This window comes from Epinephelus lanceolatus, chromosome 4, assembly GCF_041903045.1.
Source record: "Epinephelus lanceolatus isolate andai-2023 chromosome 4, ASM4190304v1, whole genome shotgun sequence".
Taxonomy (NCBI): Eukaryota; Metazoa; Chordata; class Actinopteri; order Perciformes; family Serranidae; genus Epinephelus; species Epinephelus lanceolatus.
This window is the reverse complement of record NC_135737.1, coordinates 39563427-39580558: the sequence shown is the minus strand read 5'-3', so window position 1 is coordinate 39580558 and position 17132 is coordinate 39563427. Positions and strand designations below refer to the sequence as shown.

Here is a 17132-nt window from a genome sequence, read left to right as displayed (position 1 = left end):
GACCAGTGGGAGTCCTCCCACAAAGATTTATTCCACTAGCTGCCCACAAAAAATGTGCTCTGCTCTCTGCAGGAGCTTCAAATGGCCGACTGCTTTTTCTACGCTGCTCTGACTTTACAGCCGCACGGAAATAAAGGACGTCCATAACATCAAACAAACATTACTGTCACTGCATGTCTTTGAGTTTGAGGACTCCTGTGGAGCATCGTCTCCAAAGACAAATGACAACTGTCCATCAAGCTGTGATAAATGGATCAAATAATGAAATGTTGAATGACACAATCAAACTGAATTATCCTCGGCCACCTGCTCACATATGGTTTCATTTAACTGATGATTTACTTTGAGACTCCTGCTGTTGTGCCCTCAAGCAAGGCACCAAACTGAACAGCTTCAGTAAACATCCAGCTGAGGAGATTAATAACTTTATTCAGATTCAAGCTGAGGTGATCAGCCTCAGGTACGGGCGTCTGTGGAGGGAATACAGCAGCTGAGGAAAAACCAGTGGCTTCATTAACCTACAAAACAAACACATACAAACTCTAATTGTGAACACACACTTTACCAGATCTGTTTTCTTTTGATGGACAAGAAACTAAAATCTTTAGAACAAGGCAAACATGTTAATTGTTCCTCACATGCATTGGACTTTTTGAAGCTGTTGGTCAGAAGAGCGATGTGATCACCCACAAGAAGAGGATTCAGGCACATTGAATGATGACAGTGAAATTTGTTGCTGAACTAACACCTGCTCCTTCCTCTCAGCTCGCAGCTCATTTCCTCCTCCATCCTCTCTAAATATGACCAGCAGCATGTTTCCATCCTGCACTGTACAAGAAACTCAAGCAGCTAAAGCTCCTCACATCGAGGACACTCAGTTAACAAGGGCACTTTAACAGCTTCTTACTCTGTTCACACTGTTTTACAAGAATCTGTGAAGCAGCACAAATCATGTCTGATCCTCACAGCACAGCAGTCAGACAGTGAGAGCAGATCAACGAGGCTGACGTCACTACTGAACACTTCAAACCAACAGGTGACCTCTGGGTTTATACTCCATACATTCAGCTCCAACAAGACACTGGAGCACATCTGGAGCAAAACATTTGAATGTTAAACCCATGATGTCCAAACCTTTGGGTACAGACTGAGCAGAAGGTGGTTTCACAGTGAAAAATCAGGTGACAGCTGAAACACATCAGGACAAAATAGCTGTAAATGAGCAAATGTGAGAAACATTTCTACAACAGATGAAGGTTTTCCAAACATCACAAGCAGACAGTCGACATTATGAGACAAGTTTTGCAGCAAACCTCTAATGACAGACTTTTCCTCAGGGTTTTACAGCTCTGCAATCAGAGTTTTATCACTGTGATGAAAAACAAGTCATTATATCCCCTCATTAGAGAGAGAAAGCTCACATTAACTGTACAAAGTGCAGCTCATTCAGATCTTCTCCTGAACACTGAGCTGAAAGCTCCTGACCTCTCTGTGTCTTCATTTATAATTAATGTCATATAATTAAGAGAACATCACACAACCTAACAGCCTGTTGCCCTCCGACTGTATCCTACACATGAAGGAAACCCCCCAAACACAGGTGTTACCATGACGACACTGTGACACACAGCATGAAAACACACTCACATGTAAACTCTCACATCTGTTGTGTGTCAGAAATAATCATGTTTTACCTGCATTTCAGGATCCACAGAAGAAGATTCAGGATGAAGAAGTTCAGGAGACATAAAACAGAAGAGGGAGAAAGAGACAAATACAATTAGAAGATAAACACACACACACACACACACACACACACACAGCACTCAGTGTGACTGTTATCTGAAGGTGTGTTTTGGCAGCTCATATTTTAACTTTCAGAGGTGGAGCAGTATCAAGAGAATCTAAAGTGAAGCAGCAGCATCATGTAGCGTGTCAGAGATGGGGAGTGATACAGTGCTCATAAAGGCTGAATATTTAGCAGCAGCATGTTTAAAAATGCTCCAGAGAGACAGAAGAAGAGAGGGCGCACAGGCTTCAGGCTGACATGGAAACAGAAGAAGAAGAAGAAGAGTGTCAACAGTGTGAACAGCCAGTGAGTCATGTGAGCGACTCTTGAAGCCTCTCTCTGAACAAGTCATCAGGCTGAGTGATGAAGCAGCTCACTTTCTGTCACTGACACAGTTTCATTTGGAGGTTTGGTGAAGGTGAGAGGACTTATTATGGACTGATGAGGAACATGACCACACTTCAATCAGTTGTATCAGCAGCCAGCAGACAGACACTCATCAGAGCGTCTTTACACCTCACTGTGACAAAGAGACGCAGCCCAGTTCAGTCTGTGTACGACTCAGAAGGACAAACACTGTGGTGACAGAGTTTAAGAGCTAAAATACAATCAGTCATATTTATAAATGAATCATATCACTAATACAACTACAGACTGGGTCATTCATTCCTCAGCTCCTGTCGCTGCACTTCAGATGATGAAGAACATCAACAGTGAGATCTTTACACTCCAAATATTTCTGTCCATCAGTGACAGAGCTGAAGATTTCAATAAATAAATAAATAAAACAGATTAAAATAAAATAAAGTAGTATAAAATGAAATAAATGAAATAAAATAAAGTAAAACAAAACGATACAAAATACAATGAAATAAAATTAAATTAAAAATAAAATAAAATTAAACAAAATGATACAAAATAAAATGAAATAAAACTAATTAAATAGAAAATAAAAGAAAATAAAGGAAAAAAAACAATACCCAATAAAATGAAATAGAATACAATAAAAATGATATGAAATGAAATAAAATAAAATAAAAGTAGAACATCACAATTCAAAATAAAATGAAATAAAATAAGATTAAATAAAATGAAATAGAATAAAATAAAGTAAAACAAAATGATACAAAACAAAATAAAATTAAATAAAATTAAATAAATAAATAAAATAAAGTAAAACAAAACAAATAAAATCGAATAAAATATAACAAAATAAAATGCAATAAAATTCTAAAAAACAGTTTCATACAAACATATCAAATCACCTCATAACTTGACGCCATGTGTTTCCAGTTTATCTTGACTATAATCGTCTCAACACTAAAAGGCCGTGAAACAAAAAGCAGATTTAAAAATGATCTCATGTTTTATCTGTAGATCGACAAAAGACTTGTTCCCTTTTCAGAGTCAATACAAAGAGAGGGAACAATTTTAGGAAAAGATAAAGACTTCAGCTCAACTGATTCTTTAACGACTCTGACAGAGTTGGAAAATTGGTGAGCGTGAATTATCTGAAATTATCACGAGAAGTGAGCAATTTGAGACGTTTACTGAGCTCAGCGCACAAAGAACATGACAAAGCATTAATTTCACAGTTAATGTTTCTCTATTATGTGTGCCAGTTACTGTGAGACAGATTTTGTAGTGATGCAGGCTGACAAAGGACAAACAGAGGAAATGATGACTTGGGTTGGAGCAGAAAGTTTTAAAGGCGTCGTGTACGTCTGATGGAAACTGTTAGTTTGACATTTACCATCAGAGATCATTGGTCTGCTTCTATATGTACATCTCTGACTTCACTTCAGAAAGGCTTCCACCTCACATGTCAAACTGGATCGTAGAACATGAGGAGTTGAAGAGAAGAGTCAGCAGGTGATAAATTCTCAGCACCTGAGGGTGTATAAGGTGAATAAATGGGTCCATTTAAGGTTTAAAGCACATTTGATTCCTACTTGAAGCACTGAACAGCAGAGCCACTCACTGTTTTGTTGTCACTAAGAGTCCACCTCAGGTTAAACTGATCCATTATGTTCACTTTGATATGAAGGTTTCACTTCCAGAGCCGCAGCACATCGCTCAGATAATGATGCTTCATTAAATGGATTTCAATGGTGAGCTCAAATGGATCATATTTGCTCCCTGCCTGTTATTTATTAGTGCTGAGAGGAGAGAGAGGGTTTTCTTTTGTTACAGCTGAGACACATTTAATTAATGTCATTTGATACTGAATTTCAGAGAGATCGTATCAGTGTGAGAGAGGCAGAGAGAGCAGGAAGCAGGACGTGTAGTGTTCTGTGGATCTGTTAAACATTATGAACTGGCCCTTTATCATTGATCCACAACGTGTGCTTCACAGACGAGAGAGCGACTCACATTTTGTTCTGAGCCTCTCATATACTTGTCGTCAGCAGGGTCAAAGGTCAGCTCGTCTGTCACTAGTGGGTGTACACATTTCAGTCTCTGATAGTTTGGACCAACAGTTTCCTCCTTCAGAGCAGATAGCTATACTTAGCTTGTCTGCTGGAAACAGCTCCCTACAGTTTGATACTGAGAGGATCAATGAGAGTGTTGAGACGCGATCAAACATGGCAGCTGGAACATCTGAACAGTGAGCTGTGAGAGACTAAAAGCTGTGTAAAGCCACAGGTTCATGAAGGCTTTGACTTTTATAGCTGATATTTTCCATCATGTAGAGTCTTCTTGTCTTCAGTGTTTCAATAATAACAGAGACCAGAGGACGAGACGCTTCACAACACCTAAAATATAACAGCAGAAAATGTCTCGTAAAATAAAATTGGTTCAATGCTGTTAAAGCTCCTGATAAACAGTGAAGGAGCTGCTCTTCATTTCCTGCAGGTTGGACAGCAGCTTCCATACAAAGGAAACTGTAAATCCTAAAGCAGTTTATATTATAGTTCTAATAATGTGAGTTTCCACAGGCTGCAGGCTGGTTGACAGCTTCCTCACACTGACACATGAGAAATATTCCAGCTGTTTACGACCTGAGTTCTGTTACTTCACTGAGTGTTGTCGTCTGTCACTGTACAACAGTTGAGTCAAAGTGATGAACCTGATTCCTCTTGTCATGATCCATCCTTCCTTCACCTTCACTTCCCATTAAGACCACAGATACACCGCAGTTGTTTAGTTAAACGGCTCATTATGGTGTTTCAGTTCTGTCTCTGTGACATCATTACAGTCTGCATCAAACCCATTAAATCCTCCTAATGACAAACACTTAGCTCTTTAAAAACACAGCTGCAACTTCCTTCAGGAAAAAGAAAAACAAGTTTTCCTGCTGAGTCAGTTGAAACTATGAAGCTCTGCAATTCACTTTGTGAAAATGTCCTCTTCCCACATACTGTCAGCTTCATTTAACAGACAATCAGCACCATAACAGAGCTGTCTTGATGAGACTAAAGAAGAGAGTTATACTGACAGAGTTATAAAATGAGACTTTACTGTTCAGTGTTCACAATCACAATTTCTCTTCCTGCAAATCTCCTGATTTAAGAGATCAGAACACACAAACAGGCCTCTGATAAACCACAGTGATTACATCTATCACTGCCCAAATGTTCAATCTCTTCTGCTTCACAAAGTCATCAATCCACAAACAAACCAAGGCTGTGGAGCTGAAATCTCACACAGTGGGCTTCATTTTTAATGGTGACCTGTACTGAATAAATCTGTGATGAGTTATTAAGAGTTTCTATCTGGAAGAAAATTGGTGTTCAGAGACATTTAGATTGTATCTCTCAGACAGAAGAGGGAAAATGATGCTGCAATGTTGATATAAATGCACTTTTAAATCTAATAAATTCAACAGGATTAATCACGTGAGCATCTCTAACCACTTCACAGAGTGTGTTTGAAACCTGACGTCTTTAACAGCTTCCACTGGAGTAATTTATGATGATATCTGCAGACACAACATCAGTCACATGAGCTGCAGCCAAACCACAGGCTCCTTTAACGACACCGATGGTCTTTGTGAGTTTCCTCTAACAGCAGATATTAAAGCACATGCAGTTATCCGTCTGTGTTGGACATCAGTTTGAACACAGTGGACAAAACACACACAGTCTGTTGAACTGAACTAGACATTCAAACCAGACAGAGACCATGCTGTCTGTGTCGATGCTGCTGTTTATTTTAAAGCTTTTAAACATCTCTCTCAGATGAGCCTTTCCTCTAAAAGAAGTGTTGGCCTACAGTGGTGGTCCTGCTGCTGTCTCCCTCCACTGCTCTGTGATGTGACTGGACGTCAGTCCAAATCATTCTTGTCTCTTCACAGCTGCTGTTGTGTTTTATTGGTTGTGATCAGCCTTATTCCTGCAGCAGGACTCACAGCACATCTCTCAGATCTGTAGCTGCTCGTCCAAAGACACTCCAGAAAGAGATGTGATGAGTCTCAGTGCTGAGATTGATATCTGTCTCAAAGGCTGAATGGGTTGACATTTAGCAGGAAGTTAAATCCTCTATATAATCTCAGTGTGCAGTAATCATTTAAATGACATCAGTGTGTGCACGTCCTGGTAAATAGATGAGACATTATCTCACCTTGTAGGGGACTCTACAATATTGATATTAATAATGGAGTGGGACAAAAAGACAAGCGAAGCATGCAGTGAATATTTCATTTGGACACTATGGTCCTGAAGATACAGCTGCTTTCCAGGAACAATAATAAAACAGCAGTAATATAAACTGTAGGGAAACATTTGGGATGAGACCCTACAAGTGGGGTTTTGTGTGGGGGCATCATCCTTGGCATGCCTTGGGCACATGAGTGGGCGACAAGCAGGCTGAAAACTCTGTATTTTAGCTTCAGAGGCTTTTAGGAAGGAGAGGCTGGTTGAATGATGCTGCCTGCCAGTTTGCCCTAATGACATTGGCGACTATCCCAGCTGTCATTTATGGCAGAAACTCATCACTCTGCCTCCACAAAGGGGCCAAACTGAAGACAAGTACCAGGTTATAGTGAAGTTCTCCTGCTCTGTATGAGGGCTGCTGCTCTCCACCCAGCAGTCAGTGAAGGGCTGCAGCCCCTCATCAAATATTTTGGCTTTTAGTTTCCAAGAAGCAGCACAGGGAGGTCTGTATGAAATGAGCTGTGAAATGAGCTGCAGGACACAGATGATGCCACATTCATCCTCAATCACTGAATAAAGACTTTGTTCATGTTTTATATGATTTTGTTGGGATATTGTCTTTGTATTTTTTTGACACCTCACAGATCAGTGTTCATCTAAAGCTCACAGTCACCACTTCCTGTGAGAGCTGAGGATGGAGACAGAGCATGTATTAGAAACAGCAGGACAGAGAGAACCTGGAGAGGCTGTACTCTGATGCTAACGCTGCCAAGGCCTTGGAGGAGAGTGTGAGTGTGTGTGTTGTGTGTTCAGACAGATGGAGATGAATGGTGAAGCCTGGGGAGAACTACTCATGAGGGGCACAGCCTGTTCTGACTCCCACTGTGCAGTGAAGACATAGTGGGGCTCAAAACTCATCACAGATGTGGACAGATAAAGTTCATCTGATGGAGCAGGAGGAGACAAGAACAGACGAGGAGGAAGAGACAGTGTGTGATGTGATGTAAGTGTGTGTGTGTGTGTGTGTGTGTGTGTGTGTAACACATTTGGGTCTCATCTATCTGAACCAACAAGCAAATGTGTTGTATCATCCAGTCCTATAAAGCAGCCATAAACATGATGTGTGACTCTGGCTGCTCCACACAGACCTGGAGGCATTTGGAGCAGGCACATAATCACATTCATCAAAGGCCAAATGCACTTTCTGATTGTCTCATTCTTCAGAGCGGCTGGGGGCTCTGCAACATGTAAACACCAAGTGTGTGTCCCACTTTACTCCAACGTAGCAGTCACATCATTTCATTAGGGCCTCACCACAGTGCAGTTTATTAGAGTTAACTGGAGCAACACACAGTTTCAAGAGGACGACCGGAACATAAAATAACTGAACACTGACTTTTGATTTCACACAGGACACAAACAATGGTCTCCTAAAGTCCTGTGTTTGTTTGACCCATTCACCACTCCTGCCCTCCACCCTACACAGAGTGTGTAATAATGACGCGCCCCAGTGCATCTAATACAGAAGCTAAAGGGCGCCTCGGTCACTGGCCAGGAGCCACTGACCAAGTGTCAGTGTTTGACAAGCCGGGAGTGAAAGTGCCAATACATGAGCAACACAGTCACACACACTATGAGCAGAATAAAGTCTCTATCTGATCTAAGCTGAATGTTTTGGACGTCAGGAAAAAGCTCACAAGACCAAAGAGAGAACAAGCTCCACCTTTAAAGTGCTTTACTGCTGTTTAAATATAAAAAAGAAATAAATTAAGATTCAATTATAAACATTTTATTTCCACCTCCCTACTTTCCAACACAGCATCATGTTTCTTTGGTGTGAACAGAGAGCCAGCAGCTGTGATCTCTATTCATAGATGAGAGCAAGGAGGAGGAAAAAGGAAAATCAATAGTCAGTTAAAGGAGAATAGTGGGATTTTGTTTTTGTTCAGCTGTCAGGAACTACAACAACACATGAAACATACACAGTAGCTGCTGATGAGATGGGTCTTTACATACAGCTGTCCAGCTTTCTATAGTCAGCTACAGGGGGACATGGACAGACACGAGAGGACACGAGCAAAGACTGAACACTCGGGGGGGACACTTCATCCCTCTGGTTAACCAAGAGAACAAACAATGGCATCACATCATATGAGGAGATGTGGCTTTGATTTAAACTGAGGCCTGCAGGGTGCTGACTTACATGTGATATATTTTAAGACCACTGCTCTGCTGTTACCTACTTCAGGGAAACAATCATTACAAACAGCTCTGCTCAAACCGATGTAGCTGGACTGAAGTCAGGGAAACTGCTTCAACAGCCTCACGATGGAGGAAACACAGCAGGATCAATAACTACAGCAGCTCTGACTCATTAACATGTGACCAAGGCTGAGACAGGAAGGCTAACACAGATCTCTTCATGGCAGCAAATTCAAATGAGGCTTCAAAATTCTAGTTGAGACGCACCAATCGAGTCTCTTTACCTCCAGTGTCTCTGCTGACTTCCTTCACTGACGCCTGCAGTCAGTCTGAATCACTTCCTGGAAGCTGCTGCCTGATTTCTTGCTGCTCTGTGCTTCACTTGTTTGTAATGTTGCGCATCAGGAACACGTTCCAGAGTTTAAACAAGTGCAGCCGAGCATTTTAGACAGTTTACACACCCAATAGTGCGAGACAGCTCTGATATCAATATACTGGCTACATGTAATAATTCAACATTCAATAGCAGCTTAGCAGGAGGATTTTATCAGGCTTTACTACAGTACACATGGTGTCTCTGTTGCTGCACATATAGACACACACATGAAATAAATCCACATGCAGTCTCAGTCACTATTCTGATATACATAATTTTTATCAGCAGTTCACTGCTCAGAGAGACAGCTGATGTGTTCAGTAAATTAGAGACACTGAGAGTAAAAACAACTGCCAGCCACTGTCTGTGGTTTCACACGCTGCTATTCAACACAACTTTCACACTGGGTACACACAAATAATGATATTTGGAGATAGGGTGAAATAGCTTGTGAAGAATATCATATTGGGAGGCCCATGTTCCTCCCATTTCCTCACTACATTATAGCTTTCACGGACCATTGAAGCTTTGTAATAACCAACACTGGAGGTCTCACATCATCACTGTGGTCACACATTAAGGGCTGAGGCTGACATGAGAGTGTGTCAGATTTTTAACCAAGCCTTAACAACACCTTAAAGATTCCTCTCTCTCAGAGACCACAGCACACCTGGAAGGCTCAACAATTAACTCTGAAATCTGCAGCCTCTATTTTCAGCATTAATCAGGTCCCTAAAACCAGGATAGGAACAGTGTGTGATGGCAGCGATGGTGCTTTATTAGCTGTAGGTCAGTGAGTCTCACAGGTCTTTGTAGAGTCACATGGAGGAAGTGACTTTGGGATCAGGGGAGGGATTGTTTGGGTGGAAGTTTAAAGAGCATTAATTCTTCTTCTTGAATGTGACTGTGTGAAAACAGCACAAACTGGACACTTTGTGTAAAGACAAGGTTCAGGTCAGGAGACCAAACAATAAGGTGCAGGTTTTGAAAGGCGAGAAACTATAAAGAAAATCAGGTTTAAAGACTGAACACATTGAATTTAACAGCAGGTTGTACTGACATAGTTATCTGCAACATGTGACTGATTTAATATAACGCATGATTGACGTGAATATTAACTGACAGTCTGCTGTCAATTACCGACTAACTGTGTGGAGTCTAGATGGGTGTTAAGATTCACTGCTGATGGAGGCTGCTCATCATCATTTGCAAGAACATCAGTCAACGCCTGACATATGAATGTAAACTCCAGTTTTCTTACTGTCCGATCCAGCTGCCAAATGCCAGTGAGGAATCACACAAACACCATCAAAGTGTCTCGTCTCCTTCAAACTGTCTCCATCTGCTGTCTCAGGTGAGCAGAAAGTGTTGGTGTGTGTTCAGCTGTGCAGGAGACTGGTGTCGTTGATGGACTCACAGATGTCATGGTACCAAACCAGCTGTAAATTGGATCGCTGTGCAGATGTGTGTGTCAGTTTGAGTTTGTCAGACAAGGTCAAAGTTCATCGACTCAGACGGCTCATTCAACGTCTTTAGAACAACAGAGACGGACAGAAAGAGAGCTGCTTCTTATTTGATCTGTTATCAAATAGACGACTTTGACTGGAGTAAATGGTGGAAAAGTGCAGGGTGATATCTGGAGTCAAATATTGAGAGGGACAAAGTGAGTGGGTGGGTGAGGTCTGGAGGTCCTCTCACTGAAGACTGGTGGTTTGGAGAACATGACATGAATGGTAACTGCAATCTATGAGGTGAACGTTCACACTTCAGCTGCTAATCTGATTTAATAGCCTGATATCCACAGACACTCATCCTCTTGAGTTTCACCTCCATCTCAACTGTGTTTGATGATGTCACTATTCTGTCAGCGTCTCTGTGAAAATATTAATCCAGGATAAATGATTTGTATTTGATGTTGTGTGTATCATTTCTTCATGTCTGAGTTTGGATCTGATCCCCTGTCAGCATGAATCAACACAGGACAGGTTTTCTATCAGACGACTGAACCAATGAAAGAGTGAGATGTGAGACTGACTGGCAGAGTAATACCAGAGCTGTCACTCACTTTCAAGTTGCTGCATCCACCATTCAAACCATCCAGCAGCACTGATCTGAGTTCAGCTCACTCTGGTTTACAGATATAACTGAAGTGAGGCACGCAGTCACAACACAGTGACGCTGTGTCTCTCACTCTGTCTATACTGATGTAGTGGCTGCTCAGAAAATGAGATGAGGTCATCACTGTCTCAGGATCCTGAATGTGTCAACAGACCAGAGTCATCAGAGGAAAGTCAGAGCTCCATCAGCAGTGTGGCGTAAACAGTGTGTGTGAAGCTTTCAAACAGCCCACAGTCTCCATTGACTTTAATGTGTAACTGATAGTGACATAATGATCCAGCTGAGTGCAGGGCCAGAGCATGGAGACATACTGGAGCATTACAGAGAGATGTGTCATAGCAGGAGCAGCACAGGTGTCACTAAGAACATTAACAAGGACTCTGCTCCATTTAAGTGTCCCAATATATCAGACAGAGAGGCAGCACGCACAATACTCTGCAACTGGGACACCGAAATTACATCAGACATCAGTCACGTTATTAATAGAAAGACGTTCTGTAAATGTTTTACAAGGTACGAAATCATGTTGTGACATGTTTGTTAATCTTTAAATATACACATGTAAAGAATAAATAATTAAACACACTGATAATATGACAGCCAAACTCTTTCTTCTCTTTCTGAATTAGTAAGTTGACAGTGTCAGGAGGGTCGTTAGAGTCAACGTGTTTTACCACCTACCTATTTATATTCTAAAGTCTGTAATAGTCTGCCTCCATCTACTGAGGTAAACATGAGAGCTGTGTCTGTTTCTGTTACTGAAAGGAAATGGAGGAGGAGGGAACAGCAAACGCAGAGAGCAAACCAAGAGTTTCAAACAGAAGATGAACAGGATCCTCTGGGGTGGAGAAAAGGCCAGTATCTGATCTCTGTTAGTAAGCCATGACACTTCCCATCCCACTATACACACAGTCACAACACACACACCCACACACACCCACACACACACACACCAAGAGAAAAGCTCCACTGGCTCTGAACAAACACATGTATCTCTCTCCAATGTCCGACCTGCTCCAGTGTTTCAGCCTGAGGGTTTCTGTATAAAATATGAGCATCCAGTAGATCCTCTAGTCTGATAACACAAAGCCTCAGCTGTCAACTACAACACAAGTCTAACACTGTGATGGTAACAAGGCTAAAGGTATCTGCTGGGTTCTGCTCTGTGGGGAACTGGGAAACCCAACAACCACATAAACACATTAAATAATGAACAACAAGGTGGTCACACTCAAACACACACTGTCTGAAAGACCTGAATCATAATCACAGTCTGACTGTAGCTTTATTGTTCCTTCTTTAAACTTCTACCTGCCTTTATCTGAAACACTCAGAACATTAATTTTCTACAGAAATGTGAACTCATATTGAGACCTGAGCAGAGCTGCTGTTTCTTCTTGTTAGGGTTCTCTTTGAGTGTTTGTGTGGAACAGCAGAAGAAACTTATCTGTAAATAAAGCCTGTGTCCTACCATTATCATCTGAAGATACTAAGCAGCCCTCTGGATACACTTTTCTTCTCTTTATAAAAACACAGAATAACAAACCCACTGAGATATGAATGGTGCTGAAGATAGTCGAGGATCTTTGTTAAATCTCTTTTTCTTCTGAGGGAGGTCACTGGCAGCACTTACCTGTAAGATTAGAAATAATCTCATCAGACCCTGAAAACTTTCCAGTTCAGTTTAAAATGTTCATATCAGTCACAGAGCAGACAGGATGACCTTGACAGCAGCTTTAGCCATTCTCTGTAGGAACAGTTATTAGTGAGTATTAATGAGGTCTGAGTGCTGAAGTCTTTAAAGAAAAGAAACCTGCCTCAACAATATCTAATCACCTTGTAGTCTAAAGCCTGTATGATGTTTAATTGGACTGACCTTCCTTTAACATTTAACAGCAGAGGAAAAACACACTGATTTTCATCAGAACAAAAACCTCTGAGAGGGAGATCTTATCAGATCTGCAAGACATCATCTATTTTCAAACTCACACTGGGACACACAGAAAGTGTTTGGTGGCTGAGGGATGCGTCTGTGAGCGCGACATCCAACGAGACCAGTGAGAGATCCAAGATGGCTGCCCTAAACTGCTATATTGCAAACACAACTTCCACTTCTTTTCCCATGAAATAAACCTCTTTACTGAACCATATCAACTGGAATATCATGATGAATAAACCTGGATGAAGTTAAGGACTACATCTTTGAAATCTTTAGCCCACTCTACACCATGAGCTACACAAAAACAGACTGAGACCAGGACCAAATTGCACCCACACCATACAGCAAGAGATAAACAACCTGTAGTGAGGTCAGTGACATTCTCATTTCAATTGACAATAAACTCTCTGGACTAGATGCACAAATCAGATTCATGAGGGATTCAAGCAGCTCCACAAAAGCCTGGAAGTTCAGCCAGAAACAAACACACACACACTGAGCAAAGAAAACAAATCTCTACAAAACTCTGTTACCTGTCTCACAACCCAGCTGACCTCTGTTGCTAAAGAAAACAAGGACATGAATGAAACCACACTTAAGATACATTATACATCACAGAGGATATAAACACAATAAAGCCAGAAGGCTTGTTTCCACTGTGCTCCTCTGTAAACACCAAACACACAAGTCTCTGACCAGGCTCCTGAGCCCCTCCCTCCTATATTCCCTCCACTACACCCCTCTCATTATATGCAGTGGAGCTCTGGTCACAAACGCTTCCTGCAGCTCCTGTCAACCCTCCACCCTCCTTCTGTGCCACCTCTATCCCCAACCTTAACCCCACCCAACTGCCCCTCAAGAGACCCCTTCCACACTACCACACAGACACACACTCATATGTACATAATGAGGCACATTAATTCATTAAACCATCAAGTTGAACTTGTGTCATAGTTTGTGTTGTCCTACACTTGCACAATAAAAAAAGGGAAACACACAAAGAGACAGGAAGTTTTCACCACGGGTAATTTATCCAATGAACATGAAGAGGTGAAAGGTTAAATATTTTTAGACAAACCTGTCTGAGTGTTTTAATCGAATGTTCCTGCATGTCAACTAGGATTGCTTACAAGTAGCTCAACGTTAAGTCCAGCACAACGGGACACCTGCCTAATGTGGAACAAAAGCTACTCTACTTTTATGTAACTGGGGGTTTGCTTGGAGATTCCAAAACACAACCAACAGGACTTTGTTCATTTCATCGTGCTGCTTTTGTTCCTGCTGAACCCCAGGGTGCATTCAAAGAGTGGGATCAATAGATTAAGAGCAATGAATGTACCTGTCAGCAAATAAATGTCAGCGGTCTTGGCTCTGTGTTAGGAAATGTCCGACTGTGTGACTCCGGGGCCCAGGAGGAGTGTGTCATGAGGGGCGGGTATATAAATGTCCAGGCAACAACACAGGGCCACAGTGTGCCTGCCCTAGGAGACTGTTACACACCGCTCAGCAGAGACAAGATGAATCTTCCAGTCCTGCCCTCCATTCTGCTGCTCGTCATCTCTGCTGTCCATGCCTTCCAGTACACAGAGCTTGCGCAGTACATTGACAGTCATCAAGAAGAATATGTGGAGGCTCTGCGGGACTGGGTTGCAATCGAAAGTGACTCCAGCAACGTCTTGAAGAGACCAGACCTACACCGCATGATGGAGATGGTGGCTCAGAAGCTGAGGCTGATGGGAGGGACTGTAGAGCTGGTGGACGTCGGAGAACAAGAACTTCCTGACGGACAGATGTTAGCGTTGCCTAAAGTGGTGACAGCTCAGTTTGGCAATGACACAAACAAACACACAGTGTGTGTCTACGGTCATGTGGATGTCCAGCCAGCAAAGCTCGAGGACGGTTGGGCAACAGATCCCTACAACCTGACTGACATCAATGGTAACCTGTATGGAAGAGGAGCATCAGACAACAAGGCCCCAGTTTTAGCCTGGATCCATGCTGTGGAGGCTTACCAGGCCCTCAATATGGAGCTGCCAGTAAATGTCAAGTTTGTCATTGAGGGTATGGAGGAGACGGGCTCTATCGGCCTGGACGCCATGATCCTGGCCCAGAGAGACACCTTCTTCTCTGACATTGATTACATCATCATCTCAGACTGCGGCTGGCTCAGCAGACGGCCTGCCCTCACCTACGGCACCAGAGGCAACTGCTACTTCTTTGCTGAGGTTGAAGGACCTAAACAGGACTTACATTCTGGTGTTTATGGAGGCGCTGTGATCGAACCAATGATCGACCTCATTGGCATTCTTGACACGCTGATCGACCCCAGCGGTAAGATCCTGATTCCTGGGATCAGGGAGGCCGTGGCTCCCCTCTCTGATGAGGAATGGAAAATGTATCAGGACATTGAGTTTGACATCGACGACTACAAGAACAAGATCGGTGTCAACCAGCTCATGTACAACAATAAGGTGGACTTGTTGGCCCACAGGTGGCGCTACCCCACTGTCTCCATCCATGGCATTGAGGGCGCCTTCTCTGACCCCGGCACAAAGACCGTCATCCCTGCTAAGGTCACTGCTAAGTTCTCCATCAGACAAGTTCCCAACATGGACCCTGCTATGGTCAAGAAACAGGTAACAGACTACCTTCACTCAGTGTTTGCCAAGCGGAAGAGTCCTAATAAGCTGAAAGTCACCATGGTGATCGGGGCCAGGCCTTGGCTGGCTGACACTCAGCATCCTCTCTATGAGGCTGGGAAGGCTGCTGTCAAGAGAGTTTTCAACATGGAGCCTGATCTGATCCGTGAGGGCGGGACCATCCCTATCGCCAGAACCTTCCAGGATGTGACGGGGAAAAGCATCATCATGTTGCCCATCGGAGGCTTTGATGATGGGATGCACTCCCAGAATGAGAAAATGAGCCGGTACAACTATATTGAGGGAACCAAGTTATTCATCTCCTACCTGCATGAAGTGTCTCAGATGAAGAAGACCAGTGTGTGATGATTCATCGCATTATGAAATGACCTCCTGAACCATTTCAGCTACTACAGAGAGCTCTCCCTGACACAAGCCTGGTTTTATATTTTCACTGTGTCTTCATCTGTCTTTCATCATTGTTTCTGTTGTGAGCGAATGTAATGGCATGTGAGACTACGTCTGATTGGTCGAAATGTCTGAATTCATCTCATGTTGCTTTTCTTTTCTTGTCACTCACTTTGCATATGTGGCATATTTTAATGCTCCAAGTCATGTCACAGAAAACTGTAAATGTGTGTACCATGTAGTAAAAGCTGTGCAATGCCAAAAAAGAAAAAAAAAAGAAATAAAAAACTCTATTGTCAATAGTGTCTATAAACGGCTGCAGTGATGTTATCTCAGGCTGGTGGTTGAGTCATTACAGATAATATTTCAGCCCAGTGCACAGAGAAAATGACACACACTGTATTCATTTCACAGTTCAGACTCCAGACATCCTTTTTCCTCTTTGAGACAGAGGACACAGCCAGACACACAGAGACATCAGACCCAGACACAGCCATTAGACTGATAGAGGCATCCTCATCAAAAAGTATTAGAGCCATAAATAACCTTTCTCTACTGAGTGTGCAGGTTATTACAGCTGAATAGCAGTCAGACCTGAAAATACGGCTGACTTGTGAAATTTGCATAATCTTTGCATCCTGACCTCAAGTATGAAACTAATCTAGTGAATAAGGGAAAAGCACAGGCCCTGATGCAACACTGAGTAACAGCTGATATCATAAGGTCGAAAATAAGGGAGAAGCATCGAGGGAATTTATATTGAAGAACATGTTCAGAGAATCTCACATTGCTCTGAGAAGTTGGCAGTCTTCCAAGGTGAAAGCAAAATGGAAAATGACAACTGAGACAGAGGAGTGATGGTAACAAGGCCTTTAATGTGGCCTGAGTGCAGAGTCTCCTCCCAAAATCAAATAGCTTTATATGAAAGAGAGACAGAGAGAGAGTTGCTCTCAGAATAAATGGCTCACAAAAACTTTTTTTCTCCATCCTCCCATTCACATCTTTCTCTCAGAGTTATCAGTGTGTAAAACTTAATTTAACTTCAGTTTCTATACAGCTGCCAGTG

At 42.4% G+C, this 17132-nt stretch overlaps 1 protein-coding gene across 1 annotated transcript; it reads left to right on the top strand.

Moving 5' to 3' along the window:
- Nucleotides 1-14436: 14436 nt before the first annotated feature.
- LOC117250538 (cytosolic non-specific dipeptidase) lies at nucleotides 14437-16366 on the top strand. Its single transcript, XM_033616559.2, has one exon. It carries the CDS (start codon nucleotides 14444-14446, stop codon nucleotides 16022-16024), a length of 1581 nt encoding a protein of 526 aa, XP_033472450.2. The 5' UTR covers nucleotides 14437-14443; the 3' UTR covers nucleotides 16025-16366.
- The last annotated feature ends 766 nt before the right edge of the window (nucleotides 16367-17132 follow it).